At 48.3% G+C, this 21,710-nt stretch overlaps 1 protein-coding gene across 1 annotated transcript in view; it reads left to right on the forward strand.

Moving 5' to 3' along the window:
• Nucleotides 1–21,710, forward strand: part of LOC144123026 (uncharacterized) — a 253,091-nt gene that overhangs the window by 79,223 nt on the left and 152,158 nt on the right. The window contains exons 6-7 of the mRNA XM_077655952.1: nt 4,038–4,061; nt 21,150–21,209. Of these exons, the coding sequence (XP_077512078.1) occupies nt 4,038–4,061; nt 21,150–21,209 (84 nt within the window). The remainder of the gene's footprint in view (nt 1–4,037; nt 4,062–21,149; nt 21,210–21,710) is intronic.

The raw sequence follows: 21,710 nt of genomic DNA on the forward strand, positions 1-21,710 counted from the left end.
AACAGAATAGCAAAAATTCTTGAGACAAATCCGCAGTGGTCGAGCGCCACACCCGAGACAAATGAGATGTAGTAAGTATATTTATTATAATATAAAAACGCTTGCTCATAACCTTATGAAGTATGCAGTCCACGCCTGGGACATTCGTGATGGAGTAATTCTATTCTGTATATAACAAACACGCTTAGTCATACCTTATGAACTATGTATAATCCACAGCTGGCACATTTGTGATGGCGTAATTTTATATAGTAAGTTATATATCATCAGTTTGAAGGACGACTGCGTCGCGCATGACAAAACTATCCTAGAAATACAGCACTAGTTGCGCGCAGGTGCGAAATGAGAAAAATGAAGCAAGAACAGTATTTTTTTATGCCATTGAGTGATTACTTGCAGAATTCCTCTCAAAAGGCTTGGAGGTGCACGTCTTGTTCCAAATCAACTGCAACCAGTGTTTAAATTATGGGAATATCTGTAGCAAGCCTATGATAGTGGCTCACACATTCAATAACCTATTCGCCTCTGTGTTTATTCCTAAAGTTGATCGCGTCTCGGCAGAAGTGCGATGTGCGATGCGCCATGACAACAGGGTTGAGATACCACAAGAAGGGGTGATTTCATTGCTTATAAACTTAGATGCGAAGAAGTCTTCAGGCCCTGACATGGTACCTAACGAATTTTTAAAACGGAACTGCGAATAGGTTTCACAATTTCTAGTCATTTTTTTTTCTCTTTCATTGCATGAAGGTGTCGTGCCGAGTGACTGACTGCTGGCAAGAGTTATGCCTGTTTTTAAATTTGCTGTTAGGCTAAGCATTAAAAATTAACAACCAGTTCCATGGTGTGTAAAATTTCGGACCATGTCATCTGCAAGTACCTAGTGCAGTAGCTTGAAAGCAATAATCTTCTGTACGGCAAACAACACGGCTTTCGCAGTCATCTCTTACAGTCGCTCAATTATTTGAAACAATTCAGAGCTTCGCTTCAGCCATACACTCTAACGAGCAAATATATCTTATTGCATTAGATTTGTCAAAGACATTTGACAGGGTATGTCATATGAATCTCGTCGAAAAATACGTACACGGTCGGTATCGATACTAAGATTGTCAGGTGGGTACAGACGTACTCGCGCCATAGGAGGCAGTTCATTGACATTGGCGGTGAATACTCACCAATCTTAAATGTGACGTCCGGCGTCCCGCAAGGGTCCGTTTTAGGTCCCATTTTATTCCTGCTCTAAATAAACGACATTGCAAATAGCATAAATCCCCTTGTTCAAATGCGTTTATTCGCAGATGATTCTCTGTTCTTTTGTCGCATGAAAAGTGTGTATTACCAGGTCACATGAAACAAATCCTGGAACAAGATTTATATTTTGTGTGTTCACCCAGTGGGATATGGGCATAAACCCAAGGCAAACATTTTACGTACCCGTTTCCAATTACTTTATATTAATAAAGTTTATTCTCTCTCTCTCTCCAATATGACAGAGCCTCTAGTCTTTCGATGTGCACTTAACAACACTGAAATGAAACCCGTCACCAAACTGCAATATCTTGACGCCATCATTACTAACAACCTGAACTGGAGCGAGCCCATCATTCGTGCTTGCGGTTCGGCGCAAGAAACTACAGAACGCTAAACTAGGCGCTAAACTGAAAGATTATAAAACAATAGTCGGACCATCTTTGGGATACCCGGGTTTTCCATGCGGAGTATACCCGCGGTAATACACTGTTATAATCGGGAATTCTCACCAACAGTTCCTCACAGATAAACTCGAACAAGTCCACAGGATTGCAGTTAGATTTATTTTATCCGCCTACTAACTACGGCAATGCGTAACTGCTCTGCAGTGCTTTCTCTGGCACAGCTTCCAGCACTGGCCACACGAAGAGAGGTACCCCGACTGAAGTTTCTTTCAACTCTCTTGTAATATATTAAACCTGGATCCTGGTTTGAACCTGTGATCTACCAGATGTCTATCACCTCGCATTAATCATCCTCACGCTATTATGACCTACGCAACAAGGGTTGATATTTTTAAACATTCTTTCCTTGAGAAAGCAATGATACAGTGGGATAACCTGCATTCACAATCATTTGTAGGCACCCAATCAACAAAGAAATTTGTACAAGAGTTGGAAGCATATGTTGTCTAAGTTGTTGTTTAAGCGTATGTTGTAGCCTTCTTATCGGCGTTTTTCCTTATTCATTGGGTTGTTTATTCTACTTGCTGTGATACAAACAGCCACTTTCAGTGCTGTGCCGCATCTCTTAACCGCTGCGCTACTGCGTTAGAAGTGGTATGAGGAATCGCCGCCATCTACGAATGTTAAAGGCACCCAAGACTGACCAAAACGTGTCATAATATTATGGCACGAATGAAAAGATCATGCCTCAAACTGTAACAATTGACGCTGCAATATCAAAGAAACGAGGATTTATAACTTGAATTTGGTATTGAAAATCACTTAAAATCCATCTTGCGACGAGCCTCCCACTATCACAGCAGTCCACCAAGTGACCACATCTCGGTCACCTGCTTATGGCTGATTGTTTATTTGTTCTAAGTGCACAGCGTCTTTTTCATTCAGGAGTGTTGGTCATGTTTTATTACAGTTTACACTCTCGGCAGTGCGCCATTCGACGAAGAGCAACGCTTCCTTCGCATCGTCGACCATGCGCCTTTAACTTTTCTAACTGAAGGGCGCATCAGTGTTTAGAGTTGATGGGATGGAGGGCCTACCACGGTTTACTAAATCTTTTGTCGATGAGGCGTAAATCCCTGTGCCATTACACCTTGGGGTATGGAAACTGAAATGGACGGTAATTCATATGCTGTCTAATCAGTGGCTGGCGGGTGAGATTTGTATCAGTTTTTGTACAGTGCTTTTTCCGACGCGCAATCGCTATCGCGCTCGCTGATCTTGGATTCCGGCATCGGCATACATAAGAGGCACATGCACTGAATTAAAATTCCCGGTGAACATTTCGTACATCGTTTCCAATAGCAGCGTTGCGGAATACAGCACCTTAGACACCAAGCTTTCCATTGTGCTGAAAAAAATTGGGTCCTTAAAATTCAGTGTCCTGCCTGTTTGTGTAGAGAATGACCAATTTGGCATATTTGGCTGGTAAGCCACTAAGGTTATAACGTCATACCTTGAAGGCGGAGCTTAAATGCCCCTCCAATTCAAGAATGAACACCTGCTTTCGCACGTCTGTTGGGTTTAACTACGTTAAGCCCTTATTATTTTTTTAAATACATAAATAAACACTTTATAAACTATGTTATCCGCTCCGGGAATTTGTGTGATTGAGTAAATTTATTCAGTATGCCATAAAAACGCTTGCTCATACCTTATGATCTATGTTATCCACATTAGCCCAGTTATGTCAGATCCTAGACAGAGGCCTTTGCCACTGATGTCAAAATAACCTTGTCCTCAGCCAGCTTCTGCACTAACTTGCGCCTATAAGTTAACCTTTTAGCCTACATAAGCATCACAGTGTGTGTTCTCCGCCTAACCATATCCTCTTCTTGATTTGGGGTAAATTACCATTAGCCCATTTGTGTCTTATTAGCCAACTGGGCCTTTGTTATTTGACCTCCTCAGCCCTCTTCGCGTGACCCCTATCATTTCTCTTTCGGTGGGTCACTTCCCTTTCTGCCTTCTTGTTAGTGTCCACATTTCAGCCTCATAGGGGAGAGCTGCAAGTGTTGCTGCGGAAACTTCGTGCACTATATTGGATAAAGGAGTCGCTATTTCACGGCCACAAAAAGAAGTTTAGTGCTGAGAAAATTCTTAGCATACTCGAAAAAGTGTCGCTTCCGTAAAGCATGTTGCTGGGCTTGTTGGCTGTACACAATTAGAAAATTCTTATCACACCAGGCATAGGACAAAGAACGACCAGCGGCATATACGCCCTTCACACTGACGCTCTCAAAATGGTAGCAGTCAGTGCGTAATAAACTGCAGACAAAAATGGAACAAAACACTGACATTGCTTCTGCATTTATCTTTCAGCTTCTTCGGGAACATCCTCGAGGCGTGAGTATTGATGTGGCATTGTAAACCTTCTCCATAATGTTCTTTCACTCCTCGCGCGCAGGCATTCTGGTTTTGCTTATACGAACGGCGTATGCTGCGCCTGCTTTGCATGTTCATATCGCGTATAGTCGCATGACGGGTGCCATGCAGCCAATTTTTTTTATTTTTGTTAAAAAAGTTTCCTTCAACATACTCAAAAACGAGAGGAGTCCCTCGATGTGCATGTTCAATCGAAGTTCAATTGTTTTCGAAGATGACATTTGAGCTTAATATCCGAAACGGGATCATCCCTGATCCTTAGTTCGGAAGCTAAGGGAGCCTTCGGCCGATGACCTGACGGACTATGCAACAGCTACGGTGCTCTAGCATGGCGTGATCGGGCCGCCATATCATGTGATCTGTAGCGAATATTCTGCTAATTCTTCGGAATGATCGATGACTGCCTTCTGGCAGCAAGCACGCATTCCTATGGCCTCTTGCGTAAAGTCCGATAATAACTGCGGTATCATCTACCTCAAGTGCGTCCTAGACATTGTAGATAATTGCTTGCGATTATGCTAGTTAAAATAGCACTGCTGAAGACCTGCGCTGCTTGGGGTCACAAGGACACAGTTAACGAAGTCACAGAAGAAAGGTAAATGGTATTCAACAACTTCTGTTTCATTCTATTGCTCTAGAAAGAAAACACGGGCACGGGTCATGGATTTCACCTCACCAGCAAAAAAGAATTCGTGGAGAAAACTTGGATGTTGGCTGTGCCAGGAACAGAAACAAAACATACAAACAAAAACACAGAAAAAACTGAACAGCAATGCAGAAAGCTCGGATTAATTTTGCAAAAAGGCACTTCCCCAACACCATTACTGATGCGCACGCTTGGTAGAATCGTTTGATGTTATTTTTGTTTTTGTTGTTTCCCAACAATCAATTTCGTTGCAGTTAAGCACTTTCGACGAGAAACTTACGTTACCAACTTTTCATGCGTGATATCGCTCTGAAGGTTTCAATGGTTTCTCGATTTTTTTTTCATCTCGTTAGCCCGCGCCCAAACAAAAGTATCTGCAAGAAAAGCTTCTCCTTTAAGCAATGGTTAGCGAAGTTTCTTGGCGCCTGTAAGGAGCGGCATTTTTCTGTGTTCCAGGAGCCGCTCGTTCAGGCAACGTGTAGTTTACTCCACACAGGGCTTGTCTTATAAAAGTTGTAATTTCTTAATTACCGGTCAGGCGACGAAAGAGGAAACCTTCCGGACGCCTCGGCCACTATATTCGTCCAGACGACCCCGTGTATGACTCTTGTGACGATGCTTTTAAACTGGAAGGATTCAGAGAGGACCACCATGACAACAAACATTTTACCTATTATCGGCCTTTGCGAAATGCTGTGTACAGGGGTGGTCAAAAGTTGCCAGGCCACATGGTCTGCTTTTGAGCAGTATAGTCACGCAGTTACGATGCCCTCGATGCTCAGAATATCCATACAGGGTAGAAGTAGTATCGTTCTAACCTCTGAGAAACTTGATAGATTTATCGGAATGTTAACTGACAGGATATATCGATGAAAAGCAGATCCTGTGGTCTGGAAAATTTGGCAACCCCTGTACATATGTCAAAACGGCAAAGGTGTTATTTTCATTTTTTTTCCTGGCCTTTTATCCGACCTGAACTCTTCCAAGAAAATTTCGGCAACAGCATCAGTGGCCACTCTAGATGTGCGCACCTGCTAATCTTTCATCAGTTTTGTAGGCGCATAACTTAGGGTCGGCTAAATGTCGAGGAATGTGCAGATGACACATTCCTTGTACCAAAAATATATTTACGGCATAGTGCACTCGGCATGGGAGACACGATAGCGGCGGTGGGGGATAGGAGGGGCATCATCGGAGTCAATGCGGTGCTTCACGGCGAGAGTTTGGCCCAGTGCGGGCGAGAGTTTGGCCCACTGCGGTGTTGTTCAGGTCAAAATGTCGGAAAAGGAGTGTAAAAGGTCGGGGCGGAGACCGGTGCGGAGATCGGTGGGCATTGTGGTCGTGTATGCGTCCGACGACAGAGGGAAGGTCTGGAGCGAGCCTGTTGGGTCATGAACAGGAGGGGCGTCCAACGCAGCCGCATGACACGGGGCGAGAGGGGACAGCGTAGCGACGCATATGCCGGCCGGAAGCACGCGGGAGTAGCCTGAGTTCAGGAAAGGCAGAGACAGGCCGTTGGCTTTGATGGTGGCGATGGTATGGGGCAGGGCAACAGTGCGAGCCAGTATGCGGTTGTCGGAGCTAAGGCGAGGAAGAACCAGCTCCGGCAGCGTTGAGGTTCGAAATGTTTATTTATGCTGCTCGCGCTGCGACGGCCTAGCCTAACTTACTCTTTTTTGTCCGGCGCCGTGTGCCAGGGCCTGCGAGCCGAGCTCTCTCCCCCCCCCCGTAGAGCGAAGCCACGGGATTCGTCCAGCGGATGTGCTTGGAGGAAGCTGCGCACAATGGTGGCGCAGTCGAAGCGAGAGCGAGTGTAGGGCCGACGGGCTGAGGAGTGGAAATGTAGGCTGGTTTGAGGCGGTCGGTAGCCACGACGTCTTCACTGCCGTTGGCGTCTAACGTGAAGGTCTTCTGCGCACGATGGAGGATGCGGAACAGTCCATCGTAGGCCGGCGTGAGGGGTGGACGGACGTGGTCACGGCGGAAGAAGACATGGGTGCAGGGGGCCAGGTCCTGGCTGACGAACACGGACTGAGGTTGACGGGCTGCAGGGGTGACAGGAGTAATGTGACAAAATGTGTAGGAGAGACAGGCGTGACGGTATGCCGGTGAACTTTGACGCGCTGGCAGTGAAGGCAGGTTCGTGCCCAGTGGCGGACGTCGGCATGGATGCTTGGCCAAAGGAAACGAGATGTTATCAGCTTCTGCGTAGCACGAATACCAGTGTGGCTCAGGCGGTGCAGTTTTTCAAAAATGGTGCGACGGAAAGCAAAATGTACGTAGGGGCGCGAGACGCCAGTGGATCTCTCGCACGTAATGAACTGGGAGGAAAACAGCAGTGGACATTCGGCGAAGGACAGGGAAGTGGATGAGGAGCGAAGACGTTGGAGCGCTGGATCATTGCGCTGTGCAGACGCTAGCTCCCCCATACCCACTGGTGATTCGGACGCCATGACACTAACACGGGAAAGCGCATCAGCAGCAGCGTTATCAGGGCCATGGATGCGACGGAGATCCACTGTGAACTCGGAGATAAAACACAGTTGGCGGATCTCGCATGCAGTGTTGGTGCTGTTGTTCTTTTGGAAGGCAAACATCAAGAGCTTATGGTCCGTGATGATGTGAAAGTCCTGGCCCTCCAGAAAGTGGCGAAAGTGCTTGATGGCGAGGTACACAGCAAGCAATTTTCTACCGAAGGTGCTGTATTTAGTCTCAGGTGGCTTCAGCTTGCGGTACTAGAGACATGCTGCTCGAGACTTGCGCCGACGGCAATGCTCGAGGCGTCGGTGACGAGGCGCAGTGGATCATCAGGAACTGGATGTATGAAGAAAGGGTCGTCTGCGAGCGGCTTCTTACCAGCAGCAAATGCAGCGGCAGCGTCCTCAGTTCACTCAAGAGGCGCAGAAGAATCTTTTTCGTAGCCAAAAGATCGGTCAGAGGCTTCAGAAAAGAGGCGCACTTCGGTAGAAAGCGGCGATGAAAGTTCAGTAGGCCCAAGAATTCTCTGAGCTTTTTGAGTGACGTGGGGGCCAGCGAATCTTGAATGGCTTTGAATTTGCTGTCGAGAAGCCGGGTGCCCTGTGGAGTGACAAGGTGCACAAGAAACTCTATTGTAGCTACGTCATACAGGCACTTGCTCGGGTTAATGACGAGCCCATATTCATCCAGTCGGTGGAAGGGGGCGCGCAGATAATCTTCATTCTCAGTACCGGATTAACTTGCTACGAGGAGCAATGAGGGAGTTGTATCGGCTCCTGTAATGCCCCGGTTTTTAGTGATTTAGTTTTAGCTCATCTTGACAGAGCAGTTTGTACCTGCCCACCAAATTTTTAACCATGATTTTCAGGTATGCTGATGATTTTCTATTTTCTGTCTGCAGTTCGGAATCCTTTGATGTACTTGCTACTAACACACTGACCTGGTTACGTGCAGGCTTGTCGCCTCTAGAATTAACACATGAGATGCTTTCTGACAGCAGTATTCGATTTCTGGATATCAGGCTTTTAATTCGTAACGCACAGCTCAACTGGAAGTACGAGCCATGCGCTAACACGCCACTGCTTCCATGCGGATCCGCGAATTCGAAACTGGTGAAGAGGGGAATTGTAGGGTTATGCTTGGAAAATGCGCTTTGTAAATCTCGTCATGAGCTAAAGGCTGCTAGCTTCAGTGAACAGATCCTTCGTCTCGGAGCAGCGGGGTATTCTTCTCATGTTTTGATCCGTGTCCAGGAAACCCTTTTTGAGCGCGTGTGCTAAAAAAAGACTCGTACGTCACTAGCGCCTTCAACAAAACGGATTGCTGTGATCCCGTACATTCATGACCTGTCTCATCGCCTAAAAAAGATCGGCGAACGGGGGAACGTAAATGTTTTCTCTGCCCCGATAAGCTGCAAAAATTGTGCAGACCATCCCGGCCAGTGATTCAAAGAATCAGAACTGCAGAAAGAAGCACCGAACAAAGTACGTAGATTGTACGCATTCGATCGTCTACAGCATCCCTTTGAAATGGAGAATAGTTGTGTAGGACAAAGCGGTATATGTTTGAATGACCGTCTCCAAGAACATTGCAATAATGTGACTGAATGGCGAGGAGGGTTTCTGGACGCACACTGCAGGAAATGTAAGAAAAACGGTAAAGATGAAAATGAAAGCGATTCAGATGAATAGTTTGTGTGTCAGCCTGCTTACCAACATTGCTCTGTTATCGCCAAAGACCGTTGCCAACTAACTCGAGAGATAATAGGGGACGAAATGATAGACCGGTTGGGTGGGTCCTGCGTGGCCAAGCCACCTATTGCTCTTACTAGTAAGGAGCTGTTATATTTGCGCCAACATATATGCAATGCAAATCATGATCAATGAGTTAGGCATAGCAGAACGCTGGGTTTAAAAATTAACATGCAAAAATCTAATGTTCAACAGTCTAGCAAGGGAACAGCAGTTCACAATTGGAAGCGAGATGCTGGAAGTGGTAAAGGCCTACTTAGGGCAGGTAGTGATAACTGATCCGGATCATGAGAGGGAAATAACTAGAAGGATAAGAATGGGGTGGCGAGCGTATGGCAGGTTCTCCTAGATAATGAATAGCAGGTTACCAATATCCCTCAAGGGAAAAGTGTACAACAGCTGCATCTTACCGGTATTTATTTACGAGGCAGAAACGCGGAGGCTAACGAAAACAGTTCAGCTTAAGTTAAGGACAACGCAGCGAGCCATGGAAAGAAAAATTATAGGTGTAACGTTAAGACACCGGGAGCGGGCAGAGTAGGTGAGGGAACAAATGCGGATTATTCAGCCTAGTCGAAATTAAGAGGTGGAAATGGGCTTGGACAGGGCATGTAATACGAAAGCAAGATAACCGGTGGTCCTTCAGGGTAGCGGAGTGGATTCCAAGACAAAGTAAGCGTAGCAGGGGGCGGCAGAAGGTTAGGTGTGCGGATGAGATTAAGAAGTTCGCAGGCAAAAGGTGGATGCCGCTGGCAATGGACAGGATTAATTTGGGAGACATGGGAGAGGCCTTTCCCTCTGCAATTCCTGCAATGTGTGCAGTAAGGTTGATTATGATGATGCTGAATGGGTCACCTACTGCGCATGTGATACAATTGCCTTATTTTTCAGCTATAAATACTGATCCGAGTTTCGAAATAAACTGTTGCAAGTCAGCGCTCGTGTGCTCCATGTGTCTTCCTTGTTTCCTCGTCTTTGATTGCGCAGTGCACTTCCATCATGAATCACCACTGTGCCCAGACTGCCACATTATTGTCCGAGACATAGAAGAGGCGGCATGCCCGTCCACCAGCACTTGTTCCTGTCAGTGGCCGGTCGCAGCTTTTCCCGACCAGCAGCATGGGTGTATGCACTTACGGGCAGAGCTGCCGAAAGTACGGTGGTACCAGCAAGCAGCCGAGGGCGAGGTGGCTGGCCGCACGTCGGATGGTTGGGAGTCCGGGGAGCGGCGGCGTGGCCTGAATCTCGGCGAAGAACGGCGTGACAAAGGCGCGAGGACGTTGAGCCGCCTGGCAGGAGCATCAAGTCGACATTCGATGCTGGCAAGCTGGGAGTCTGCGGCAGTTGTTGGAGGTGGACTGGTCACAGAGCTGACGTTGGGGAGCCGTGAGTAGTCCGCAACATGGTCAGCGAGTTCAGCGAGCTTGTCTAATGAAACATCACCCGCAGCTGCGAGGACGGAGAGCATGTGTTATGGAACACGCTGAAGGAACAACTCACACAGAAGTGGGTCGTGCTGAGCAGCGGAGTCTTCCAGAAGCTGGCGCATGCGACGGAGGAGCTGCGAATGGCGGCTGTCACCAAGCTTTGTAGCGCTGAGGAGCTGCTGGAGTTTGCTGCGCTCGGACGCTGACTTGCGGTCAATGATAGCCGCCTTCAGCATGTCGAAGGGTCGAGCCGAGTCCGGCGAGCTGATGACGTCCACTAAGACCTGAACGACGTCAGAAGGCAAGGACGACATGAGGTGGAGGAATTTGGTTTCCTGCCTGGTGATACGTCGCAGCTGGAAATGGGCCTCAACCTGCAAGAGCCAGGCGCGGGGGCTATCTGGACAAAATGGCGGAAGGCTGACTGGGTGGTACGCGGCCGCCGAAGCACCGAGAGACTCAGCGTTCGGTGGCGTGTCGCCGCCAATAGGCAGGGCGGAAGAGCCAGCGGAATCCATGTAGGAAGATGGGGTTGCGTGTTCGAAGCCCATTCACCAAATCTGTTGGAGCTAATGCGAGGAAGAAGCAGCTCCGACAGCGTTGAGGTTCGAACTGTTAGACAAGGCAACAGCGTGATCCCAGATACGAGCCCGGACCTCACCTTGGCGTAAGAGGCAACAAGCAGGTAGAATGGGAAAACCTTCTTGAGAACCTGGGTAGCGACCACTACATAGTCAGAACCTGCATGGTGGCCGAGGGGGTCAAAAGCAAGATTGGCACGGCACGAATCACAGATTGGGACGCTTTCAGGGTGCAAGACACGCAGATAGAGGGCGAAATCGAATCCGTAGAGGAGTGGAGTCAAAAGCTTCGGCAAATCCAGGAGGGATACACGAAAGCTGTGGATAGAACAGAGCAAACACCGGAAGTAGATAAAAGGCTTATCGGGCTATGGGAGGCAAGACGAGGGCTTACCAAGCGCTGGAAAAGGCAGAAGCTAATCCGAAAGCTTAAAAGGAAAATCGCTGAGATAACTGAAAAAACGGAGCAATATGCAATACAACTGGCAAGGCAGGGCTGGCAGCAGTTCAGTAATTCGCTGAATGGCACGCTAGGCACGGCTAGGACGTGGCAGATTCTCCGAGCCCTCATGGACCCAACCCAAAGCAAAACCGAAGGCAGCAAGTCGCTACAGAGACTGGTACATCAATATGATGGAACCGAGGAACAGCTGCTAGAGGAAGTTAGGATAAAATGCTACGGGAAAGATCATATAGAAAGCTACAAGGAAGAGTATAAATGCGAAGAGAATCTAAACATGGACAGGCCTATCACCAAGGAAGAGGTAATCGAGGCGGTAAGAGCGGCCACAAAGAACACGGCAACGGGAGCAGACAAAATCAGCAACTCACTAATCAGGAATCTCAGCGACAACGCCATAGACCAGCTAGTGGTGTACCTCAATAAGCTTTGGGAATCCGGCACGGTTCCGGCAGAGTGGAAGCACGCAATGGTGGTTATGATACCAAAACCAGGCAAAAAGCTATCGATCGAAAACCTCAGACCCATTTCCTTAACATCATGTCTAGGTAAGCTCTACGAGAGGATAAGCACCTAAAGGATTCAAACACATCTGAAAGGAGGAAGGTTATACCCGGATAGCATGTACGGTTTTAGAGCGAACCTGTCCACCCAAGACATCCTAATACAGCTTAAGAAGGAGGGTCTAGCCACGATGCCAAAAGCAGGGGAAAACGTGGTTATGGCCCTCGATATAAAGGGGGCCTTCGACAACGTCAGCCACAACGCCATCAGGGAGGGAATAAATAACACCAACTGTGGAAGAAGAGTCCATAATTATGTCAGGGCCTTCTTAAGCGATAGAACTGCGACAGTCGGGCTTGGAGACCTTAGAAGCGACCCTTTCGGCACACCATGCAAGGGCACTCCCCAGGGATCGGTCATCTCACCGATATTATCCAACGTTGCGATGATCGGGCTTGCGCGGCAACTCGAGAGGATACCAGGGATAAAACACGCGATGTATGCCGACGATGTCGCGGTATGGGTCGCCCAGGGCTCTCTGGGGGAGAAGGAGGACAGACTACAGGAAGCAGCCGCGTGCGTGGAGAAGTACACCAGAGAAAGAGACCTCAGATGCTCAACCGAGAAATCGGAGCTGCTGAGAGTCGGAAGACATCCCACTAAAGCGGAGCTGGAAGTCAACCTGGAGGGGCAAAGGATCCCAGAGAAAGACGTGATAAGGGTGCTAGGTATGTGACTGCAAAGAAGCAGGAAATGCAGCCACACCATCAGCCTAATAAGTAAAGCAGCAGAGCAGGTAGGAAGAATGATCAGCAGAGTCTCGCATAGGCGGTACGGCATGAAAGAGGAAGACACGCTCTGAGTCGTGAACAGCCTGATAGTCAGCCGAGTCACCTATTCACTGCCCTACCAGATACCAACCAAAGCCGACATGGAACAGATAGATGTAATATTTAGGAAGGCATATAAGACCACCCTGCATCTACCTAGGAACACACCGAACGAGAAACTACTCCAGCTAGGGATTAGTAACACCTTCCAAGAGCTGAGGGAGTCCCAAATCAGGGCACAGTATACGAGACTCCGAGGCACGCCAACAGGCCGAGAACTGCTGAAAAGAATAGGGGTGGAAACACAAGAGCGCCTTGACAGGTACAGGGACGTCCCGGATGGAATTAGAAAAGCCATTCGGGTCGCACCCCTGCCCAGGAACATGGATCCGAACCTGCACGAAGGAAGACGGAAAGCAAGAGCCGAGTATATCGAGCGAGGCTTAGCCAATCTGGAAAATACGGTCTTCACGGACGCGGCGCTGTACCTGATGGGTAGGAAGCGCACGGCCGCGGCTGTAGTAGTCGACCACCAGGGAGAACTGATCACCTCTGCAGCGGCAGAGGCTGCGGACGCAACAGAAGCCGAGGAGGTTGCCATAGCTCTAGCGGTCGCTTGCGGCTCCCAGGGAAACAAATCTCTAAACATACTTACAGACTCGAAAGAGGCATGTAGGAACTACACTAGGGGAAGGATAGGTGCCGCAGCCATGAACATACTCAGAAAAGCGCGTGTCTCAGACACAAAACACATACACAGCCTGGTTTGGGTACCCGGACATGCAGGTATTAAGGGAAATGAAAGAGCGGACGGCCATGCTCGAGCGATGAGTTTCCGAGCGGGATTACCGGACGACTTTTGCACCCGAGCCTGCGACGGGGGGTATGCAGAGCACCTGGCCCTATACAGGGGCTTAAGGTATAAATATCCTCCGCCACACAAGGCACTAACAAAGGAAGAGGCTACCGGGTGGCGCAGACTGCAGACGGGTATTTTTCCAAATTTACACATACTAAACAAGATGTTTCCAACACAATACAGAGCCACATGCCCGTGGTGCGGGGCGGTACCAACGCTGTACCACATCACATGGGAGTGTGAGCGAAACATAAAATTCCACCAACACAAACACAGAAGTGCGGAGCAATGGGACAGCCGGCTCGTCAGCAGCGAGCTCACGGTCCAAAGGACCCTGGTGCAGCATGCTTACGAGGCAGCGCGGCTCAGCGGCGCCCTGGAATGAGGGCCCGACCTTGCGAAGACGGGATCCGGGATCGCCTGATATGAAGACGACGAGGATCCTGCTGCCGCCGAACTACGCAAATGTTCAATAAAAGTTTTTCACTCACTCGAACTGTTTATTTGCGCTGCTCGCACTGCGGCGGCATAGCCCAACTTCCTCTTTCTTGTCCGGCGCCGCGTGCCATGGCCTGCGAGTCGAGCGCGGCCCGAGGGACGCTACAAGGTCAAGGCTGGGCGCAACGAGATAGTCGCCATGGGGAACCGAGAGGGATGGTGTCAGTGAAACGAAAGGTGAGGCTGGGGAGGGCAAGTGGGTATATTCGAGGCAGAGCAATCGGAGCGATGAGTCGATGGGTTCAGGATCCAGTTGAAGAAGCTCGAGGTCGAGGACACCCTGCGAGCAATCAATGAGAGCGGAATGGTCTGACAAATAGTCCAATCTGAGGATGAGGACATGGGCGCATGTGGTACACAGTGAATTTAACCAGGGTTCTGTGGCCGGCAGTTGTCACGCGAGCGGAGCACAGTCCGTCGACTGCATGCGTGACACCATCCGCGATGCGCACACAGGACGTTGCTGGCGTGAGAACTTTCGAAGGCGAGGGTGGAGGTCAGCACTCATCACGAATATATGGGCACCGGTGTCAATGAGGGCACGCATAGGAACACAGTCGACTGTGACGTCCAGTAGGTTCGGTCGGCTGGTCAGTAGAGGGTTTGTGGTCCGAGTCGTTGATGCAGTGACCCCTCCTGGGGCTGCATCATTTAGTTTTCCTAATTGGAGGGGCGGTAGGAAGCAGCAGTCGAAAAACGAGGCGTCTGCAGTGAGCGAGAGCGGCGGACTAGCGGTCAAAGCAAGAGGGAGGATGCCAAGGAGGTTGAATGGCGGCCACATACGTCTTGGACTGGCTTTGGAGCGAGAAGTGGCGCGAAGAATTTGGATGGTAGTAGGAGGGGAAGGAATTGAGGGGTGGGGGGGGGAGGTGAAGTCCATGGGCTGCGGCATTGTCGAGCTATGTGGCCGATGAGAGAGCATTGGAAGCAGATGGGGCGATCGTCGGCCGTGCGCCACTAATTTCGATTGCGGTAACACCAGGGTGAGTAATATATGTGAGACGGAAACGGGCGCGAAGTGGCTTCTGTGTGTCGAGCTTCCGATGACGTACACCGCCAGAGGGAGGTTCAGGTGGGCGAGTTTTTGCCACACGACGGCCTGAATAAGCGAAACTACGGGCAAGGTGGTATATTGGGTTGTCGATAACGGTGCCACAGGTGCTAGGGCCACGAGTTCACGTCGAACAATACATGGGGCTATCTCGGTGACGGGAGGAGAGCCCGAGGGCATTTGGGATGGAAGTCGCAGCTCCTTACAAGATGATGTGGCGGCTGCGCTCAGAAGTCGGGAGAACTGTTGGGGAATGCGTGCGGCGGCTCTTCACCTGCTAAAATCGACTGCATGCGCGATCACACGCAGAGATACTTTCAAATACAGCCTTTCCCAAGGGCGATTAGAGAATGGAATCAACTACCAGATTTAGTTGCGATATCTTCATCTGGCAGTGCATTTACAGCTGGGTTAGAGGGTCTCATCTTCCCTGACATGATTGAGTCTATGTAGATTCTGTTTCCGACGCGTATAATATGAGCGTTTTTTTTCCTCACTTGTTCACTGTGTGCCACTTTTTATACATACTACCTCTGCTTTGCATTGTCGTCTTTTTGGTGTCGACTTGGAGCGGGACTTTCCTTTTTTTTGTTGTATTTTTTTCTCCACTCCTGTAAATGCCCTTCTTGGGCTGACAGTATCCATAAACAAATACCGCCGGCGGTCCCCAATCTTTATCCTCGTCTGCGCGCGCACGCTCCTCGCGCCTCATCTTCTGCTCAGGGCACTTGGTCGGCGCACGGCGTGCCCTAGGCGCGCGCGCGCGCGCGCGCGCGCACACGCACACACACACACACACACACACACACACACACACACACACACACACACACACACACACACACACACACACACACACACACACACACACACACACACACACACACACACACACACACACACACACACACACACACACACACACATTGCGTTCCTTCTTTGCAAGAGTGTCTCCGAAGGACTTACTGATTTCTCTCGCACTCTGCACCGACTTCGCCATCGTTTTTATTGGCCGCAAGTTTATAAGAGCACCAAGCAGTACGTTGCAACATGTGAAGAATGCCAACGATTTAAGCCACGAACCATCCCGCCGGCCGGTCCTTTGCAGCCCGTCAAACCACCCACTTCCCCTTTTGAAAAAGTTGGAATTGACCTTCTAGGTCCTTTCCCAAAGTCTTTTGAGGGACGCCGCTGGGTGATTGTGTGTGTAGACTATCTCACCAGATACGTGGAAACCGCCGCTCTCATTAGCGCAAAGGCTGACGCTGTTTCGACGTTTCTCCTACACACTGTTATTCTTCGCCATGGCGCACCCCGTGTTATAATAAGTGATCGTGCAAAGCAATTTACTGCTGATGTCGTGGAAGAAATGCTTCGGCTTTGTGGATCGGACTACCGACACTCCACACCTACCACCCGCAGACAACGGTCTTACTGAACGCACCAACCGCACTCTGACGACAATGTTGTCCATGTACGTCTCGTCTGATCATCGAAACTGGGACGCAGTGCTGCCATATGTGACGTACACTTACAACACTGCCAATCATGAGGTCACCGGATATTCTCCCTTCTATTTTCTTTATGCCAGAACTCCCCGCGTTTTTCTCGACACGATCTTCCCGTTTTTTCCCAACGAAAACGAGTCGGTTGGCCAGATACTATGCCGTGTCGAAGAAGCCCGTCGTATAGCCCGTTTACGTACCCTGGCCTCGCAACGCCGTTCGCCAATCCGCAAAAGAGGGTTGTGTGAGAAGTTCCTGTACAAGTGCGATGGCCCCTTCGTCGTGTTGGACCAACTGACTGACGTGAATTACGTCGTCGCCAAAGTGACGACGGATAAACGCCGTTCCCACAAGACACAAGTTGTTCATGTGGCTCGCTTGAAGCGCTGCCATCGCCGATCTACCTAACTTTCTCGGGGCGAGAATCATCTGCACCCGGGGAATTTGTTACGCCGCGGAGTTGGAGGAAGAAGAGGAGAGAGGCGCGCACAGTCTGATTTGGGCTCTGGGCCGTCGGCGACCAGCTTTCATCCACCGAGCTTTCACCTGCATTAAAGCCATTTCAACCGCTACAATATATATATATATATATATATATATATATATATATATATATATATATATATATATATATATATGCCTTGTCACAGTAGACGCAACACAAATACGGGGTCATATACTTACCGTCCAGGAGCGACGCCGAATACGCGTACGATCGTGCAACTCGCATTAACGCACACGGTCCAATTTTGAGCCCGGGTCCACTGACCCGTTGAAAAAAGATGTGGCGAAAAAGGACAACCACGAATTGCTTCCCTACACGCATTTAGCGATAGCTTTAACTTAAAACCACGGGCTTCAAATGCGTTCTGATCCCAGCTGATGGAGTTTATGCGTAAAGCCGTGTATGAAGACAACAGCTGCGCAGGGGTTTCGCACCTCAGTAGCCTTAGAAGGAGATATTAGATACTAGGAGACACGAAATCGTGCCACCAGAAGTGGCGAAAACAGTACTGTCGTCTTAGATGCGTATCTTCGAGTTATTTACTAGGGTGTTCATGAACGGGCAATATCTGTGGGAATGAAGACGCAGGCGCTTTGACTAGCTCGAATGCCGCGTCTAGTTGCCAGATGCACCACATTTCTCGCTCTCTAACCTAGTTTCACAGATAACTTTTAAGGCAAAAGCCTTTAACGGCTCATCGTTGTCCGTCTGTCCGTCCACGATATCTGTCAGACTATGACGTCATAAATGGCATAATTGCTATAACCCATATACTCTTAGAAATTACTAAGCTGCTGGCGATCAGTAATTAGTTAATTAGGAAGTATTTAGCAATTAATAAAAATAAAAAGATAAAAATCAATTAAGAACACAACAAGCAGCTAAGAAATGAAGAAATAAAAATGTAAAATAGAGATGAAAAGAAATTAAAATTGCAAGAACTAAAAATTAGCAAACAGCAAAAATTCAAAAGCTAAAGCCTAAAAAGTAGACAAAACCTCAACAAAAGATATACAAAGTTGTAAAAACAGTAATAAACAAAAATAACCAAAATAAAAACGACCAAACAAAAGTAACGAAACAAAATAAATTAAAAGATATATAAAAAGGTAAAAAATAAATAAATATTGAGCTAAAGAAAAAATGCAATGCTTACAGGCGCCGTGGAAAAAATACCGGCGTTCTAAAAAGTTCCACGCTTTCGCATTCCTGCACGTAAGCAGACAAAAGTGCCTTCTGAGTTTTTGTAGCGAAAGCTACACTGGGCTACCAGTCGAGCATTTCGCGGCACATGGGAGAGGAAAGTTGTGATCATGCGCCGTTACCATGGCAACCAAAGATGAGCAAAGTGCGGCGTGCGCTTCGCCGTCGCCTCGGCCGCGCGCCCATTCCAGCGTCCAAGCCAACGTTTTAGTCAAAGCCGAGCGTGACGTCACGCGTATGAGCAGTTGTGCGCATGCGCCGATACCATGGCAACCAGATACACCCCACGGCTGCGCCACGTTCTTCGTCGCCGCCTTGCTGCACGCCGCTCTATCCCCCAAACCCCGCTTCGCATGCGCAGGATTGCGTATAAAAGGCGGAGTTGTAATAGGCGTCTGTATCACAACGCTTGACATGCATTCAGAGGAGAGTCCAGCCGCTGCTAAACGGCGGTATAGACAAGAGAAGATTAGCTCTTCCGATCATGAGGTATTCGCCTGGCAGTTGGCTTGAACCAAATAAGAACGCTGACGTCTCTGTCTACGTGAGGTATCACCGCTGTCAGACATCTCCCTTCGATCGCGGTGAATAAGCCTGCTGTGTTCGGCTTCTGGAAAGCGGCATTATCATGCAAGGAGGCTACGCGGTACCGGGAACATCTATCAAGCAGATGATTGATGTGGTTGCCACGCATACACGAGCCTACGTTACGGTTTCACAGTTGTGTGTGACTTCAGGTGATTTCAGCAGGAAACAGGACTCTCTTAGTCAGTGTATGAAAAAAAAGTTCGACTTTAATTTAGCTTCGGACCCTCACGCCCAGACTACATTATGGGAAACTACTATAGAGCTTGTATACTAAAGAGGCTTTACCGAGTCGAAATACTACATCGACAAAGTTGAGACCGCTGCAAGCTAGTTCACAGATAATCGGGCAGTCTTCGTCTCTGTCAAGCAAAATGATTAAAGATGTGTATACCCAATGTCTCTCATTGCTAAACATACAGGGACCACAACAAGCTCAGCCATGGAAACGTCCCTCTCGCTACGTATATCCTGGCATAGCCGAGCTAAATCACTGCCAATTTTTATAACCCTTTGGGTCATTGGGATGGAGAAGAGCAGAAAAACAAATTTTCCCGCGGAAAATAGGTTTTTAACGCCGTTTTAGCCTTAGCGCGAATGAAGAACTATAACAGCATGTCGGTCGTGCTTTTTTTTTATTTCTCTGCACTTCCGACCTCAACCCTGGTTTCAACAGCGCTTGATGCACTTAAAAAACAAACACAAATTCTAGATATAAAATTTATAGAATGTAAGCAGTGGTACAATGCAAAGCATGAGCCAGCTTGAAGCAAAGACAAGATCAACAGATTCGATCTCGCCAGTTTTATAATACCAAGTATATACCACCAACGTTTTAACACAATTTCTTCAGTTTGGAGGCAATATGCTGAGCTGGTCAAGTTCCAAAAACTTCAGGATTGTCGGCTGCATCACAAATCAAGCGTCAAGTACATTCTATTCACGCACTGCTTGCGGAAAAATGGAAAAGTGAAAAGTGTTATTACAATAAAAAAAAATTCCTGAAGCGTGAGAGGGTGTTAGTGGCGGGTGATTCGAGAGTGGCTTATTTGAGGGAGTCTTCGGAGTCTATCTAATATGAATAGTGCAGAGGTATGTATCGGAATTTCAAGCGGTGCAGTTTCGATCAGATGTATAAAGGGTGAAGCCCAGCGGGATGCAAAAGTTCAGTCGGTGAATCTCTGCGTCTTTACAGTTTATAGATAAATAGCGCGGCTTTTCGTGGCACACTTTCGAGGTTGGCTACGCTGGCACCTGTATAAGGGAAGCATGCCATGTTACTATATTATAATACCGGACATATAAACGAGAGGTACGCCAGAAGCTTTATACCGGGAGCGAGTTATTCAAGGTACGCTTGAGGAAACACATCTTGATCATTTCTTGTTTTTGCTGCATTCTGAACGTTCGATGTCCAGTTCAGGCCGGATGTGATAAGGACACCCGGATATCGGTATTAACAGTTCATTAAGTAACAGTTCGTAGCGCACTGATATCAGAACCATAAGTTATCCAATTAAATGTTCCCAGTCATGAAAGAAGGCAAGGACGTTTTGCAGGCTAGTTGGTGCATTACTGAAACCAATTTCATGAACGAAGGAAGCGCGATAATGCGAGCTTGCAGTCACGATAGCATTTTGCGCCGTTAGATTGTTCATAGGGGGATCCTTCCATTCCGCGATACCAATTAAACAGCGAGGGCACTTATACTACTCGCGCCTAGCAGGCATCTCCCGTGCCTGATGATATCCACAACGGTGCAGAATACGCTGCATTCATCCAGTTTCTCTGGACGACAACAGTACGTTTCTCTTATTCCTGCTATGAAAAGCCTTTACATTGCCCTATTAAATCAGCTCTAAATTGATGGTACGCGAGCTTTGACGTCTCCAAGCTACACCTGGGCTTTGAGGTACTCTGCAATGCAATGTTTTGGATTAGTCTTGGCGACCTTGAGTTTGTACCTCGCACTCTAATCGCACAGCTCGCGGCCATTGTTGCGTTCACCTCCACCGAATCGCCGCCTCTGCCACCGGTATTAGATGTCGCAACTAGCATCTTAATACCAAAAGCATTCACATATACCGTGGTGGGCATATTAGGTGAAAGAGAATTCCCTGAAAGGGCATTGAGCGGAGTATTCTAATAACGCTTCTTTTCTTTCAGGGGCTACCGAAACCGACAAGGATTGCTTAGCCGACCCATTTCAGTGTCAGGTTGTAACAGGTAACAGTCTTCATTCGAGATCTGCCCGTTTCCATCACAAAATGCGCGCTTTCATGGCGGAACTATACGGCCAGACACAGAGAGTGAACCGACAAAAATGAAATCGCACCTCCTCCGAATGACAATATGCGCGATTAATCGAGGAAAGAGGTGGAAAATGGCCGATTCGGGATATGAAAAGAAATAAGCGATGAGGTGAAAATCGCTTAACAGCCCTCTTTGCACCCATTCTTGAATTTCAAAGAGGAGCTTTCTTGTAATACCTGGAAAGTAAAGTATACACAGATGCCACCTCACTTGGCAGTATGACACCTCTGAAAGCCACGGCGACAAAGACTAACAATGGGTGGGAAGATTGGGGTGTTTTCTGGGACAAAGTACCATGGCTGGGCACCAAGAAAGTAATCTGAGGTGGTTAGTGGGCTTCTAGTCTCTGCTCTAGCTGTGACTATTGAAGCTGGTGAGAAAACATCTGAACTTTTACCACCTGCGTTACGATAA

The sequence above is a fragment of the Amblyomma americanum genome, chromosome 3 (genome assembly GCF_052857255.1).
Source record: "Amblyomma americanum isolate KBUSLIRL-KWMA chromosome 3, ASM5285725v1, whole genome shotgun sequence".
Classification (NCBI taxonomy): Eukaryota; Metazoa; Arthropoda; class Arachnida; order Ixodida; family Ixodidae; genus Amblyomma; species Amblyomma americanum.